The 16,946-nt window shown below is 35.1% G+C and overlaps 1 protein-coding gene across 1 annotated transcript; it reads right to left on the bottom strand.

Annotated features, from left to right (window-relative positions):
* Positions 1-647: 647 nt before the first annotated feature.
* Positions 648-14,434, bottom strand: LOC147397924 (uncharacterized). Its single transcript, XM_086447007.1, has 15 exons — positions 13,847-14,434; positions 12,716-12,892; positions 11,786-11,910; positions 11,567-11,705; positions 10,646-10,795; positions 10,503-10,556; positions 4,568-4,663; positions 4,375-4,434; positions 4,150-4,224; positions 4,010-4,063; positions 3,359-3,460; positions 2,666-3,256; positions 2,041-2,175; positions 1,780-1,887; positions 648-1,032 (listed from the first exon to the last, which is right to left on the bottom strand). The coding sequence occupies exons 1-15, from the start codon at positions 14,273-14,275 to the stop codon at positions 883-885; spliced, it is 2,445 nt and encodes an 814-aa protein (XP_086303133.1). The 5' UTR covers positions 14,276-14,434; the 3' UTR covers positions 648-882.
* Positions 14,435-16,946: the final 2,512 nt, after the last annotated feature.

Genomic DNA, 16,946 nt, shown 5'->3' with positions numbered 1-16,946 from the left:
TTGTCCGTGAGAATGAACAAGGAGCCATGAAAAACCACATCGATGGCCAAGATCTGTCCATCACAAGGTTAAGGTTTTGCGATTAGGTTTTGAATGGAACGTACTTGGACAGTCGTAGATCTTCGGTGGAATGATCAAGGTCTATTCCGATTAAGTTTAATTGTTATTCCTATCAAGAGAATTGATATACAAAGGAAAATTCATTCAAGCCAGTGCGGTATTCAAATCCAAAATCAGAACCGAGAAACAAATCAGTAATCCTTCGACAATTGAAGCTCTTTGAACCTCCAACAGTAAAATTTGACGGTTTTTCCTCTCATCAGATGAAAGGCATTATTTCGGGTTTTCTTTTTGGTTCGATTATCATCTTCTTTATCTTGATTTCTTCTAGCCAATACTTAAATGTCCAGTTTGAGATGGTGTCGTCAGAAATTCCGGTATCATTTGTCATAATTCTGATTAGTTATACAAGAAAACCAACATCTCTCACATTCTCTTCAGAATCAGAGGTTCAATGAAGACCAAAAAGTATCAGAGGCACTACAACGAGTGATGGTGGAAACCAAGGCCCACCGACTTCTTTCTAAAAACTATCGAAAATTTGGACGAAATTATAAAGCAGAAGTTACCCATACCACACCTCCAAGAGCAAATAAAAACAGTATTTCATTCTTTCTATAAAAACAATCAATGGCTAACATTCAAACTAATGTGCTTATTAGAAGTCATGACCGCTCTCCACTGGCAAGCTGAGCCAGGGAGCCCAAAAGATGTAAAATTTCACTAACATAATAAACAAGAAAACAAAACTGGCAAGAAAAAATAAAAATAAAACTAAAATATTCGGCATTGGACAAAAACAGAACTCACTTCTATAGATCATCACTTCCATGCTTTCTTTCCCCGGAACTGTTTGCCAGCCAGCCGTGATTGTTTCTTTTTCTCTTGTCGCGATCGTGCGACCTTGGCTTTCTTTGCAGCTAGAGGCATTGCCTTCTTGTGCTCCTTTTGCCGGTTGCTCAAACCACCCGTCTGTTATCCATATATCACGGCACAGCACCAAAATGCAGTCAGAGGATATTTAAGAAAATGGAAACTCTGTGGTTACCACTTGAAGCCATGACATTTGCTAGCAACCACGAAATTGTTTGGGTATTCCTAAGAATACCACCCCTATTAAATTGGTGATATTAGGTTTAACCCCCTTGATCGTAAGTCAAGGTTGTTTTTTCTTGATGATTGAATGGTGAAATTTTTCTTGATTGTAAGAAAAGGAAAATTTTGATCAGGAGGGGGGGTTAAACCTAATAATGCTTTTTTTTTTTGATAAGTAAACCTAATAATGCTTTTTGCAAGGGGGTAAACCTAATATCACCAATTTAACAGGGGGGTATTCCAAAAATACCCATAATGCTTTCTGAAGCCAGGTCCGATTCTGGCCAACTTGGCAAGTTAATAGGTCAGCGTATGGATAATATGGTTACAGGAGCATTAGAATATTATTCGGTTCTCATAAAAAACAAATTAGTAAAATAGTAGTGTTGTGCCACTTTTGCTTTCATGCATAGGTGGGAATTGTTGTTTCTTATAAGCCCAAATTCTTAAAATTCGGGACAATTTCCATTTCTTAGCAACTGATGATAATTGTGCCTTAAAGAGTCTTTGGGCTCAACTCGTGCTACATAATTCTGATAACCAGTAAAAGACTTTCCAGAAATAAGTAGAAGTTCAATAATATAAGTAATGAAAATTTAAGCATATAAAAGTAGCACAACACACCTTTTTCTGTTTAACGGCAGCTCGGGCCTGGTACTTCCCTCTATCCTCCCTCCCTGCTCTAACTAATGCTAGCCTTTCTTCCTTGTTTAGTTTTCTTCTTATGTTTATCTGTAAAGCAGAATTATGAGCATGTTAGTTATATATATAATGTTTAAAGGATACCAATTTCCATAGGAACTACGGCAAACTCAGTTTGGAGAAAAGAGAGAAGCAATAATAAACTGTAGGGCACAACAGCCTATAAGGAAATAGTGGACTCACCTCAAGTTTAGCTGGATCCATTGGCTTAATACTTAGCTGCTCAGAACTAGGAATCTTAAATGTTGCTGACTTTGCATCTGAACCCTTTTTTAACAGTCCATGCTGAGTCAAAGCAAGCTTTGCATCTTTCTTTGCCTGATATATAACCCAAATAAATAGACGAATAATGGAAGTTAGAAAAATAATCATCGAAGTATTTACATAAGGGCTAAGGCTTTTGACATTTGTTAAGGCATAACAGGTGAATTATGTTTTCCATTGCAGTATGTTTACTGTGTTACGGTGATGCTTATTTTCCAACGGGGTTTATTCAACAGGTACAATCAAAGGCTCAAGAATTCAAATTCAAAGACAGTTTTCTCTTGATCTACAGATTAAGGGGTTTGGATTTCTATTGAGCCCTTAACGGAAGAAGCTTAGAAAATTTTCCTTGGGAAAGATCTTCTACTGTTTTGGAATTTTCAAATAATCCCAAACAGTACAAAATTATTCATTACAAAAATATTTTTCAGGAAATTTTTTCTAAGCTTCCATAAAGGACCTTACAGATAAAAGGTCTGAAATTGTCACTTTATAGAGTTTGGGCACTGCAAGCTCTATAAATTTCATTAAAAAAGAAACGTACCTTTAGCTCTTTAATCCGTTGGAAATCTTCATTTGAAAGAAAACCATCAGTTAAGTCTGATGATACATGATCCATATGTGCTCCTGCTAATTTCTTTAAAGCCCGAAGGCTTGTATCTGCAGCGTTCATTTGTCCATCGTAATCATAAAACTTCCTCTTCCGTGCTTTAGATTCTCCCTTATCTACCACGTCCTCCCCCTCCCCCTCATCATCACCATCAGATTCTTCCTCCTCTTCTTCATCATCATCATCAACATCGTCAACACCATCAGATTCTTCCTCATCATCGTCATCATCATTGTTACAATCTTGTCCTTCATCTATTTCATCATTTTCTTCCTCGCTGACACTGCCAGCCCCCACAACAAGTGACTGATTTTGTTCATCATCAGTAGCGAAAGCCTTCACCTCATCATCAGAGACTCCGACACTGAATGTGGATTCACCATCGCTGTCGCCATCATCATCATCATCTAGCAACTCAACATCAGGAACATCGCTGGAAACATTCACTTCTCCAAATGCTTTTGGCTTTGCCTTTGGGTTAGTAGGGCGCCCACGATCCTTCTTAACCAGCAACGAAGGGCACACCTGTATAAGAAAATTAAATACTTTAGCCATCATCAGCTGATTCGCTGATAAACAAAACAATGAAAATAGAATAATAGCCCAATAAGACGACTTTTTTATGACCTCTCTGAACAAAACGATCAGTGAACGAGCTGCTGTTGAAACTGCTTTTTCATGCGACTTCTTATATAAGACAAGGTCTTGCAGCAAATCCTCTGTCATCAACTAGTTGACACAAGAAGAAAAGTATAATTAGAGAGTTAGAACAATTTGATGGGCTTACAAACACATATATTTGCAGAAGGCGTGAGTACCAAACAGAAGAAAGGGAAAATGGTTGTGGAGGATATTAGCAAGAAACCTGGACCATAAAACTTGGAAATGAAACATTGGTTCTAGGCTAATGAACACATCTACAACTAGTGAAGGCTTGGAAAGAAGCCCAAGAAGGATAAAATAAATCTCATAATTCAGGTAACATCAAGGCACACATCTACAATAAATCAAGGTTTTCAAAAGAGCAGGTGCTAAAGGATAACAAGGAAAGAACACCATATGGCTAAGTAACAAGGACTAAATTTTTTTTTTTTTTTTTAAAACAAGCATGTGTGGAATATATTCTCTTTAACCCAAAAATTTAGGAAAGCTCTTCTATTGTCATAAATATGGAGACAGGTCAATAGTCCACACACAATCAACAGTATGAGTGTTAACATGGTAAGGGTGCACATGAAAAAGAAACCAACAAAGCCACAAATGGATAGAGAAGTATACCAAAGGCATGCGAAGGCATATCTCCCTTACTACATTCAGTCCAACAGCAATTGCCTAGCAAAAGCAATATAGCTTTAAAATCAAATCATAGACAACACAAAGAAATACTCAACTGAAACAAAAGAGATATCAAGCAATACCTCTGTACGGGAACGATCATGTACAAATTGGTTTACTACTTGTCTGAATAATGGTTCAACTGCATCTGGAGGAACCTAGTTAAGATAATATCAATTGGACCAATCAGAACAGATCTACAAAGGGGGTGGCATGATTATAAAGGAAAAGCAGTAAAATTGTAAATTGAAGCAAGAAAGAAAAGTTATGGACTATGGCATTAACAGCTACACAATAAAAAGCACAACCATATCATGGCAAGCCTGGACTGCTGCCGCAAGCAAATCTGTGACATCACGTTGATGAGGCTGCCAAAATACCAATATGCAGTCAAATACTAATATGAAGCTTGAAAAAGAAAAGCAACTCTTATACAGAAAAAAGAAAGAAAGAGAGATAAGAAAAGAATGTCTAATTTAAAGCATAATCAACGAGGTATACCTGAACGTATTTTTGCATAAAAGGATAGAAATTCAACAAGATCAAGCGGTGGAGCCCAATAGTTCGAGCAATTACTTTCAACATCATCATCTTCACCTGAAAAAAAAAGCATTCATATATGATGTGAAAAAGGGTTGAGTATTTCATTAAAAATGAGGAAAAAAAATAGTTCGGAAAGGATGTGTACAAAGAATTATTGGCATAAATGGTTGAAATTATGATCTCAGAGCTTGTAATTGATAAAGCTACGGATCCTACCACAAATCGTTGCATCTTGCAACTAAGTATGAAAGTTCAATACGTAACTAATAAGGTTTAAATCTTGAGCCAATTTTTGGATGAAAATTTACAAAAGCAGAAGGAATATTAAACCAATTTCCCGACATGAAAATAAGCAATTTATTCACGTGAAAAAAATGCAACAGAGTAGGGACATTTGGTTTTGACTCTGACATATATACAAGTATTATGGAAGTTGGTTCCTAGGACTTAAAGTCTACGATTCTTTGCCTCCACTTCAAAACACCCCATCCAAACATGTTAGGTGTTCACCCTTTATCTTATTGATTTTCTATGGAAAGTCCTCCATGTACTAATTCATTTCATTGTTAAACATGCCCATTTGCTATTAAAAATCAACTTTTATAATGTTTTGGAGTATACTATACAGAAATGTTTTCTGCGACTATTAATATATTCATTTATTATTTTGGTTTTAATAAGATTAAGAGTTAAATTTAATTATACCTTATAGATATTAGCGCGACATGTAATTACATAGATCAAGAGACACAGGCATGTTGGACCCACTTTTATTATTTGATTTCATTAAGGTTAGGAGTTAAATTTTAATCATAGCTTGGATATTGGGGTGCTACATGTCATTACATAAACACCTAAGGGCAAATTGGCATGTGGGACCCACTTTTGTTGTAAAATCATGCATGTTGAGCATATGGGATCCACTTTGTAATGAATAATATTGGAAATCTTAAGGAAGCCATCCATTTCATGAGAACCAAAGTGGGACCCAAAGCTGGATTTTTAATCAATTTATGGGAAACATGAAAATCAAAATAAATGAGTAGTAAGAAAATTTAACTCATGCATGGAATAAATGAAGTCTCAGTTCACTTAGGACCTGGTTCAATGGCCCAAAGCCAAGCCATTCTCTATAAATATCTCTCTTAGTTTTCACATACTTGGCAACATCCTAGAGAATTAGTGTAAGAGATAGGGAGGAAGAACAATAGATAGGAAGAGAAAGCAAAAGAGGAGATCAAGTGAAAGATTAGAAAAAAATCTCGAATGAGGAGAGTGAAAGATCAATCATTATTTAGGCAAGTGCTTTTATTCCAACCCTTCTATTTTGGATTTAAACTTATGATCACGGGTTAATCTTATGTTGTATTATAACCTATAGATTTATGTTTTTCAAAACAAAATTACAAGGGGTGCACATGGTTCGAATTGGTTCGGATTTTGACAAAATTGGAACTGAACTAAACATGATTGGTTCTACAAATTTGGAACCGAACCAATCCAAATCAACCTTGGTTCGGATCGGTTCTCGGTTCTCATACTTTCAAAATAGAAAAACTAGTATTTTTTCTTTCAAAAGAGGAACCCTTTGGATTAGATCATAAATAATGTCTATTTTTAAAATGAAAATGATTTTATGATTAAATTTTGACTGAAATCTATATAAATTGAAAATTAGAGGAAGCTCAATGAGACTAAAAAAAGTTAAAATTTTAAAATTGGTATTTTGGATGGATTAGTGAGGAAACTATTTCATAAATGGTAGATTAACGAATCCAAGTCTAGGTTCGTACAGTATATTTCATCTAACAAACACAGCATAAAGGTTCCTGTAAAAAAACAAGGAATCAAAATCTTTGAGAAATTTTGTCCATAAATGGGTAGATCCATTTGAGAGTTGAGAGAGAGATTTGTCTACATTTTTTTTATGAATTTTTGTTAGAAAAAAACAGAGGAGACGAAGTTGAAGACTTCATGAGTTACCTCTTCGTAACATACTAACATAATTGAGAGAGAGATGGGTTACCACTTCGTTTTCCGACAAGGTGGTGAGTGGTGAGTGGTGAGTGATACGAACGACGGCTAGGTTTTCTTCAAACTTGAAGAAGAGAGAAATAAATAATAGAAGAACGAAACTAAGAAAGGGTTTTATTTTTAAATAATCTATATATTATAATAGATACTTTGGATTGGTTCGGTTGTATTATACCCCTAATCCGGAATCAAACCAAATCAATCGGATTTTTTTTCCAATCCGCACCTAAACCAAACCATGCTCAATCCGAACCAATCAAATCCAAAAGGCTTTGGATTGGTTCAGTTCTCAGATTTACCCAATCCAATGTGCACCCCTAAAAATTACTATAGAGATAAATTTGAATTTCTTGTAAATGGAGAAATTATAGCCCAAACTTGTTTTGATGATATCTCAGGCTCCAGATAAGAAATTAAGCAAACTGAAGTTATGAAATTATCCACTCGACTGAGACCTACATTTTCTTAAAAGATGCCCAGTCCCAATTCTCACTACTAAGTTCAGTAAAAAAAAATTTAACATTGTTGTCCCAACCTGTATTCTGCAAAAAATTCAGATTTATAGAACTGTACTAAAATGCCCATGACTTCTACATACGTTGGCAGAATAAAACAAACCATATGTCTAAACCCATTTAGTCTTCACGAGCTGCAAATCTCTAGAAGTACCTTTGTCCGTATTTCCATTATATCCAAATCAGAAATGACGTCAAAGGTGTTGACACGTGAAGAGTGTCAAACCTGCACATAGAACATACCTGTTTTGAAATTGTTCCAACTCCCATTTTCGTCGATGAAATTCTATGCTTCTTGATTTTATCATGTTTAATTTCCAAATATCTACAACTCTCACCAAGAAGTCGGAATCCATTACTCTTTAGATTTTTCAGGAAAAGTGTCAAAGATCGCTAAGTGGTCACATAAAATTAATCTATGATCTAAAATTTAAATTACAAACAAAAGGATTAGAATAAAATCACCTACCTAAATAATAGTTGATCATTCACTTTCCTCATTTCAGAATTCTTTCTAATCCTTCACTTGATCATCTCCTCTTCTCCTTTCCCTTTCTCTTCCCCCCCCCCCCCCCCCCTCCTCTCTCTCTCTCTCTCTCTCTCTCTCTCTCTCTCTCACACACACACACACTAATTCTCCATAATTCTTCTTTTCTAAGATTGTGCCAAGAATGTGGAGACTAGGACAGGTATTTTTAGAGAATGACTTGGTTTTAGGACATTGAACCAAGTCCTACGTGAACCGAGGCTCCATTTATTTCATACATTCATTAGTTAAAACAAGTGGGTCTCACTTTGGTTCCCTTACAATGGACAACCTCTTTTGGATTTTCAACATTGTTCATTACAAAATAGACCCCACATGATCCACATACATGATTTTACAATAAAAGTATGTCCCAAATGCCAATTTTTCCTTAGATGTTTATGTAGTGACGTGTGACACCCCAATGTCCTAGCTATATTAAAATTTAACTCCTTGCTTAATGAAATAAATAAAATCTAAGTTATGCATATAATATACTTTATCTTAGTATACACACACATCAAAATTTATTTATTTTTGATAGGTAACACATCATAATTTATTAATGGTCAAATTATTCATTCACTCCTCTATGCGTATGTGTATTATATATATACATACACTTATAACTATGCGTACATACACCTTAAAGAATATATGTAACATATATATTTGAAATTTTAATTTCTTATAAAATACAGGGCATGACATTCTCCCTCTCTTATGGGAATTTGGTCCTCAAATTAAATGTCTATGATTAATCGAATTGTTGTGGATGCATGATTCAGATTTCATCTTCTTGTTGTGGATGCATATTGTTTTGCTTCTTCCAAATCCCCCAACAGATAGCAAACAGGGTAAGCATCCAAAGCACTCTCTTGGCATCAAATTAAGAAGAGCCCCACTCCTGCCAAGACTGCAACAGGGACAAAACTGAACCAGGGAGGCAACCCTCCACTCCAAACCTACCTAGGAAGAAGCTCTAAATATGTCTCACGAAAACACAATGCAAGAGAACATGATCAGTTCCTCAGGTAAAGCAAACAAACATTGGGACCTCACACACCTTTGAACATAAGTTGGTCCATGGTTAAGTTCTAGCTCAAAATAGCTCACCAAATGAAAAAAACCACCTTTAGATGGACTTTTTGGCCCCACACCTCCTTTGTTGGGAAGCTACTAATTGCAAGCATCAGGGACTCATAGAACGAGCTTACTGAGAAGGCCCCTGAATTGCTACTTACCCAGCAACGAGCATCTAAAGCCTTAATGTTAACCCCCATTCCTTCCAGACACTGTAAAAGTAAAGTAACCCCATCCAAGTCCCAATCATTTATATTCCTTCTAAACTCGAGGTCCCACACTGACGCACTCTCATCTTGGTTAAGAAAAGAACACTGGTAATCCCCTCTTTGTAGATAACAAAAAGAGTTTGGGGGAACATCAACTTAAGCAGGGTCTCCTTTCACCAAATATCTTCTCAAAAGCGAACTCTCCCCCACTCCACCCCCCCCCCCCCCCTCCTCCTGAGCCTACCATAATTCTGATTCTCTTTCGGAAATCCACTAGAACATATCAATCTTGAGTATATTTTCAGTATATCTTGTTTAATGTCATAAGTTCTAAACTTCATTATATTATTGCATTGACTATATTCTTACATGACTTATAAGTATATTGTTTAAATTATCTAAAAGCTTAATTAAAGAGGATTGACTAGTACTTGAAAATTATTATAAGCTAAAATGTTGAAAGACATTGAAAATAAGGAAATGCAAGAAGATGATGAAAGAGATTAACAAAATACCTTGAGGGTTAAAGATCCCCAAGATAGAGTTAACTTAAACCCAACGTTGACTGGAAAAATATCTTGGGGGCCAAGGTTTCCCCAAGATAGGTCGACCTGGTCAAGGTTGCTCCCTAGTCCAAGGAAGGGAGGTAAAGAAGTCTCGGGCATTAAGGAAAAAAAATCTTTGATCAACTGAATACCTTGAGGTCAGAGGTTTACTAAAGAGAGGTTGATCATGTTCAAAGAAGCTCTCAATTGGCAATATACCTTGAGAGGCACATGTTTCCTCAAGAAAGGTTGATACTAGTTGAGAGCAACAAACTAAGATAAACGATCGACCAAAAATTTAGAATGCAAGGATAAATAAGAATTATTTGTATCACTATTTTTATTTGATTTCTCGTTGTGACTATATGATAAATTATCTGATTTTTGTATAGTTTAAATTCGATATAGAACTGTTAGAATACTGTTGGGCTTCATAGTTCTTCGAAATTTTATGTCAGCAGAAGATAGGGAGAGTTAGACGAATGCTGGAGATCAACTGTCGAGATGAACTTAGTTTGAACATGCTTTCATAGTCATATAGTGATTTCCATGTTTAAGGATAGTTTATTTTATTTTTATAAGCGTGTTTAAGGATAATTGTAAGAGTTTATTGTAGTTTCAATGTAAGAACTCATTATAATAATGAAAATTATCGCTTCTGCAAATGATGAATGGAACTCCGATATTTATATCTAAGTTTCTTGGGGAAATTTAGATATAAAAATTGGGGTCGTGACATTGGGCCTCTCAAAGGCTTTATGTCAGATACCTTGTACCCTTGTCAGAGAGTGAAACCCATGTTCAAGTCCTTGTTACTTAGGTATCCACTACTTCTATTCTTGCAAATGCCAAGAAAATATAACAGAACAAGATGAACTTGATAAAGTCAAATACATTCCTAAGAATTTATAACGGAGAAGCCCAAATCAAGAAACAGTAAAGAAATGAATTAATAATGAAAAGAAAAATTAAACTATCTACCTCAAACCGTTCATTGCATGTTTGAAGACGTGAAAAAAGCTTCTCTACAAAGCCCTGCAAATGGGGGATACAAATCAGAAAACTATTTGCATCCAATAAACATATTTATCACGCTGGGGAAAAAAATATGGTAGCAAACTAACCTGTGAATCTTTCAAATGATTAAGTGGTGAATAATAATTTGGACTAGTTTTTTCTGATGAAATGCGTTGCTGCCTCTTCATGCTGCGAACTGCACGCTGCAATTTAGCCTGTTTTTTCTTCTTGCTAGAAATTGTGCCTTTGTGATGTGCCTAAAATCAAGGATACGAAAAAAATTATAAAACTCGTGGATTTCTTGAATCTAAGGGAAAGTAGTAATGTATGCTTCATTGAATAACAGTGCTGGAAATCTGATGGATTTTAGCCATTTGATATATGAGACATTTGCTTCAAAATACTGTACCAACTTAACATTTCTTGATAAGTAGAAGAAAACAACGGGAACAATATGCCAAGATGACATTCACCATCATTTTTTAATCATCCTCCTTTAATTTTTTGAAGTGAGAAGTGACTTGATCAGTTCCACAAACATAGCTGTAGGCCAGACTCAGATATTTTTTTAAATCACACTTTCCAAATTTCAGGCTATGCAACTTAGATATGGAAACTTGTTTGAGTCAAATACACTGATCTGACAGTTTTAAGATACAGGAGAGTTCTCAACTTAAAAATAAATAAATAAAATTATATATATATATATATATATCCTTTAACTAAAGTATCAGCCATCTTGTTTTGGCCCAATCAATTGAATTGGATGAAATCTGACCCTATGGTCCCAAAGCTACTAAGTACAATGTTAAATATTACAAGAAATTTTCAAGTAAATTTCGTTCATAAAAGTATATTGCATCAAGTAATTCAGTTCATAAAAATATATTGCATCAAGTAATTCAGTTAGAAAGTGCTTTTTATCACGTAAATAATTTGTTTAGATAAATTGATTTGCACTGAAAATTATATGACGAATACAATGATAAATTGACACAATAACAGTAGAATATTGATGCACAAATGACCTTATACACAGCCTCCCTGCCAAGAACAACTTGAGGCTTCTGAGGAGTCATATCGTCTTCACCAGCAGAATCTTCACTATCATCTGCTTCTTCTATCCGCTCATAACCAAGAAGAAATGATAGAGCAGCGATCATAATCCTAAAAGATTCACATATTCATTTTTACTTGGTTATTCGGGACTGGCCATGACATGTTGGAGTTGTAGTACGATCTATTACCTGGAAGAAGGATGAAAACATGCTGTGCAGATTGCATTTGCTGTTCTATCATCAAACCATACCCTTCTCCGGTGAAGATCGCAAAGTACAATAAGAGACCTTTTAGCTTTAGCTTCATCCTCTTCCTACATAAACAAATAATTTTCATGAATTAGGTATATCTACATTAGGCTTGCATTGCCGTTCCTAAGCCTAGATAAATGAGGGTTGTGTGAGATTATGATGTAGGGTAGAACACACAAACCTGAAGTTTATATTCAAAATCTGGTTCTAAGGTGAAATCCCAAGACTAAGAGTAATGAAGAATTTCTATGTCAAGCAAAATGGACTAGAAACTTCAATCTAGATTTGAGATTGATGGAAATCAATTGCAATTAAGAACCAATATCAATCTCTTATGCTCAAACTTGGTCAAACTGAGTTGACACGGTTTTGACTGATTTGACTCAGTCAATGTGTTGATTTCTTTCTTCTACACATCTTAACTCGATCATAGGTATTGAGATAAATATCGCCAAACCTATCTACATCAGATTAACAACTGGTATAAAATCAAGGTTTAAAATGTCGATTGAATATTTCAGTTAATTAAAAAAAACAATACTGTGTCGGCCGATACATTCAATACAAACCGATAATTCGGACACATACCCGATACATTCCTAAAACATTCAATGTTTTGAGGTCAATGTTCCATATCGGCCAATACATTCCGATATTTTAAACCGTGTATGATTAGTGTCAACCTTAACTTGCCCCCTAATATTCAGTACATGGATGATGAAATTTTTTAAAGAAATCACTATCAAATAGTTTTTTCTTCATCGATAAAGCATCAAAAACAAAACCAAAAAAAAAAATCATGGCCGGGGATTGTTTCTTGAATTTAGACATGTAAAAAAACACTACCAACAAGAAAGTATTACCAACCTGTAGCATTGAAAATAGGGTATTCTGAAGTCCTCGATTTGTAGCTTCATTTTTATGCTTCTGGTTCAAGCGCCGAATACTGTGAACAACATGAGAGAAGGCCAATTTCCTCAGGGCCCTATCACCTAGAGTTTGAAGTTCCATGAATAATGCAAGGTTTTCACCAATATCGACTATCTATAAAACAAGAAATGTGTCAAAGTTAGTGCATGATTTGATATCATAAAATCATATCAATTACAAAAAAATGAAAAGATTCTAATAAAAGCTTGTACTACCCCAAGAGGTTGGCCTAGTGGCAAGTTGAGCCTTGATAAACTCCTCAGGAAGGGTAGGTCAAGTGTTTGAAACCCCACAAAACAATGAATTCTTTGGGGCCACCCTCCAGGGTCCAGTTGACCCTCGACTCAACCAGTTGCAACTTACACGTAGGACTCTCTGAGGGGGGTAGTGCATGTGACCGTGGAATTAGTCTCACCCGAAAGGTGGGGATACCACAATAAGCGGAAAAAAGAAAAGATTGTACAATATGGAAACCCTAAATAGTGTCACTTCAGTGCAGCACTACACGCATTAGTTAAAGTGGTTCTTAATGCATGAATGTTCACCTGAACTCTGATTTTTGGAAGTTTTCAAATTTACCCAATTTGAAATTATTACGCAAAAGATGAGGGTATTTCAAAATGCAAACAATACTTCAAGGAACGAATTTTGCTGGTTGTCATTTTGCATTGTATATTACTGAAACATTGTGTTTCGACCATAGGGTTTTTTTCCATCAACATCAATATGTCTGTTAACCACATAAATTTTCTAATGAGGGGCTTAAAAAATTGCTCCTTTAGAGCATAACTCATATCCAATGTTTAAAATGTTGTATCAATTGAATGTTTAGAGTAATGAAAAAATCGATATGGTTTTACCCGATACATCCTGCAACATTTAATGTTCCGTATCAGTCTCAGCTGAATTCCGATATATGTCAGCCGACACATTTCGATATTTTAATTTAAACAATGTCCATATCAGAGATATTGGAACTGTGCTCTAGACCAAAAGTAAGTTTTCCAAAGGGCTTATACTCATATGCTAATAAATAACAAACATTTCATGTGAATCTCATATATATACCTTTCGATTAATGAGGAGAATTAGGGCTTGTGCGAGATGACACCGAAGAGACGAAGGGAGAGACCGTGCCGCAGAACGAAGAAAATCAGAGATCTTTTGGGGGAAATCAGAGAGATGAGTGAGGTAAAATGGAGTGACGTGAGATAAGAACATGGCCATTTCACCGAGTTCCTTTGCAACGGTAGGGTCTCCACCAACGCCACTGATCGAATTGAAGTTCAAAGCTGCTTGTTGTTGGAAGAGATGAAGAGAGGAATCAAAGTGGCGATAGAGGAGGATTAGCTCGGATTCGTATCCTTCTGGATCACATTTCATCTTCGATTGAAGTGTTGGAAGGCTCAGCTTCTCTCCGCTTCGACCAGAAGCCATTAAAGGTTCTGGAGAGAGATCGGGGAGACCGTGACATGATCGATTAGAACTATACGACATGATCTTCTCTACTGATTTGGGGATTTACAAATTAGAAATCTGAACAGAAACCCTAGAAAAACCCTAGAAGGGGAATTAGCTGAAGTGAAACCTGATAAATAACTAAAAAACGATCTTTCTATTTTACAAGGTACAACTGCAATATAGGGTGCAATTTGCAGTGATGGATATAAAACTTGGTTTGTCGTCTCGTGTTGGGGCAGGGGCATGGAGGAGAGTAGGGGTGCACATGGTTCGGATTTTGGCAAAATTAGAATGGAATCAAATATGATCGGTTCTACAAATTTGAAACTAAATCAATCCAATTACCTTATAGAACCGAACCAATTCAAATTAACCTTGGTTCGGATCGATTCCCGATTCTCATACTTTCAAATTAGAAAAATTAGTATTTTTTTTTTTTAAAGAGGAACCCTTTGGATTAGATCATAAATAATGCCTACTTTTAAAATGAAAATGATTTTATAATTAAATTCTGACTAAAATCAGTAAAAATTGAAAATTAGAGGAAGTTCAATGAGACTAAAAAAAATTATAATTTTAAAATTGGTATTTTGAATGGATTAGTGAGGAAACTAATCTATAAATGGTAGATTAACGTATTCAAACCTAGGTTCGTATAGTATATTTCATCTAATAAATACGGCATAAAGATTCTCGTAAAAAAATAAGGAATCAAACTCTTTGAAAAAGTTTTTCCATAAATGGGTTGATTCATTTGAGAGTTGAGAGAGAGATTTGTGTGCATTTTTTATGAGTTTTTGTTAGAAAAAAATAAAGGAGATAAAGTTGAAGACTTTGATGAGTTACCTCTACATAACATATATATATATATATATATATATATATATATATATATATATATATAGGGAAATGTTCAGCACCCTAAGTTTTACCACATACTTTAACAAACGTTTTTTGTCCTACATGGGTTAGAAGTTTTGGAATGAGCTGATTTTTGGTGAGGATGATCTCTATGATTAGAAGATCATCCTCCCCAAAAATCAGCCCATTCCGAAATGTTTAGCCCCATGTTTACACGTTGAAAAATCGTGGACCGTCCATTTTTTGTAAATCAATTTTGATGGGGTTAGAAGTTTTGGAATGAGCTGATTTTTGGTGAGGATGATCTCCTCACCATAGAGATCATCCTCACCAAAAATCAGCCCATTCCGAAACTTCTAACCCATGTAAGACAAAACGCGTTTGTTAAAGTGTGTGGTAAAACTTAGGGTGCCGAACGGGACCCATATATATATATATATATATATATATATATATATATATATATATATATATATATATATGGGAAATGTTCAGCACCCTAAGTTTTACCACACACTTTAACAAACGTTTTTTGTCCTACATAGGTTAGAAGTTTTGGAATGAGCTGATTTTTGGTGAGGATGATCTCTATGATTAGAAGATCATCCTCCCCAAAAATCAGCCCATTCCGAAATGTTTAGCCCCATGTTTACACGTTGAAAAATCATGGACCGTCCATTTTTTGTAAATCAATTTTGATGGGGTTAGAAGTTTTGGAATGAGCTGATTTTTGGTGAGGATGATCTCCTCACCATAGAGATCATCCTCACCAAAAATCAGCTCATTCCGAAACTTCTAACCCATGTAAGACAAAACGCGTTTGTTAAAGTGTGTGGTAAAACTTAGGGTGCTGAACGGGACCCTATATATATATTAATATTATAATAGATACTTCGGATTAGTTCGATTTTCGGATTGGTTCGGTTCTATTATACCCCTAATCCGGAATCGAACCAAATCAATCGGATTTTTTAATATACAATCCGTACCCGAACCAAACCATGCTCAATCCGAACCAATCCAATCCAAAAGGCTTCGGATTGATTCGGTTCTCGGATTTACCCAATCCAATGTGTACCCCTAGAGGAGACCGCATTATCTCGGACAAGTCAACTCAGATCGGAAGAGATGAATTATGTAACTCATTTTAGAATTATTTATGAGAGTTGCTATTGCCGCACCAACTTTTACTTACGCCACACCAACTGTATGCAATTCTTTGGTGATTTATATGGGAATTGATGTGGTATTAGTAAAAGTTGGTGTGGCAACAGTAGCTCTCTTAAACTTATATACTGTTGCTGGCACTCAAACTTTTACTTATTACACCATAATTAAAAATAAAGAAAATGATTGATAATAAGTAAAAGTTGGGGTGCCAATAGAAACTCTCATTTTTTGGCTAGATTTTTGTATTTAAGATTTTATAGGAGCCCGATCATAATAGTAAACAACTACTGGAATTATTTGACCAAGTGGTATAATGTTTTGTAATTTTGAGATAATAATTTGAGCTAAACTTTTCTAATGCTTGAATGGTGTGTTTTAATCTTTTAATTGGGGTGTCATAAATAATTTTAAGAATTTAGACTATAATAATTATATTTTGGAGTGCCAATAGCAACTCTCTACATTAATTATAAGTTTTTTATAAAATAAGATAGATTAGATGTTCAATCATAAAGTCATGTTTTATTTAGATAATAAGTATTAAAATTAAAAAATATATTCATTTTACTTAAAATATACAAAATCTTAGTTGACTTGGACGAGTTTTACTATCTCGACTTAGATTTTCAAAATATCATCTAAGTCATCTCGTTAATCTTGCAAGATTTTGCAAATG

Source organism: Akebia trifoliata, chromosome 7 (genome assembly GCF_017979445.1).
Source record: "Akebia trifoliata isolate Shusen 1 chromosome 7, ASM1797944v1, whole genome shotgun sequence".
Lineage (NCBI taxonomy): Eukaryota > Viridiplantae > Streptophyta > Magnoliopsida > Ranunculales > Lardizabalaceae > Akebia > Akebia trifoliata.
The sequence above is the reverse complement of the archived record's forward strand: the minus strand, read 5'-3'. Positions and strand labels throughout refer to the sequence as shown.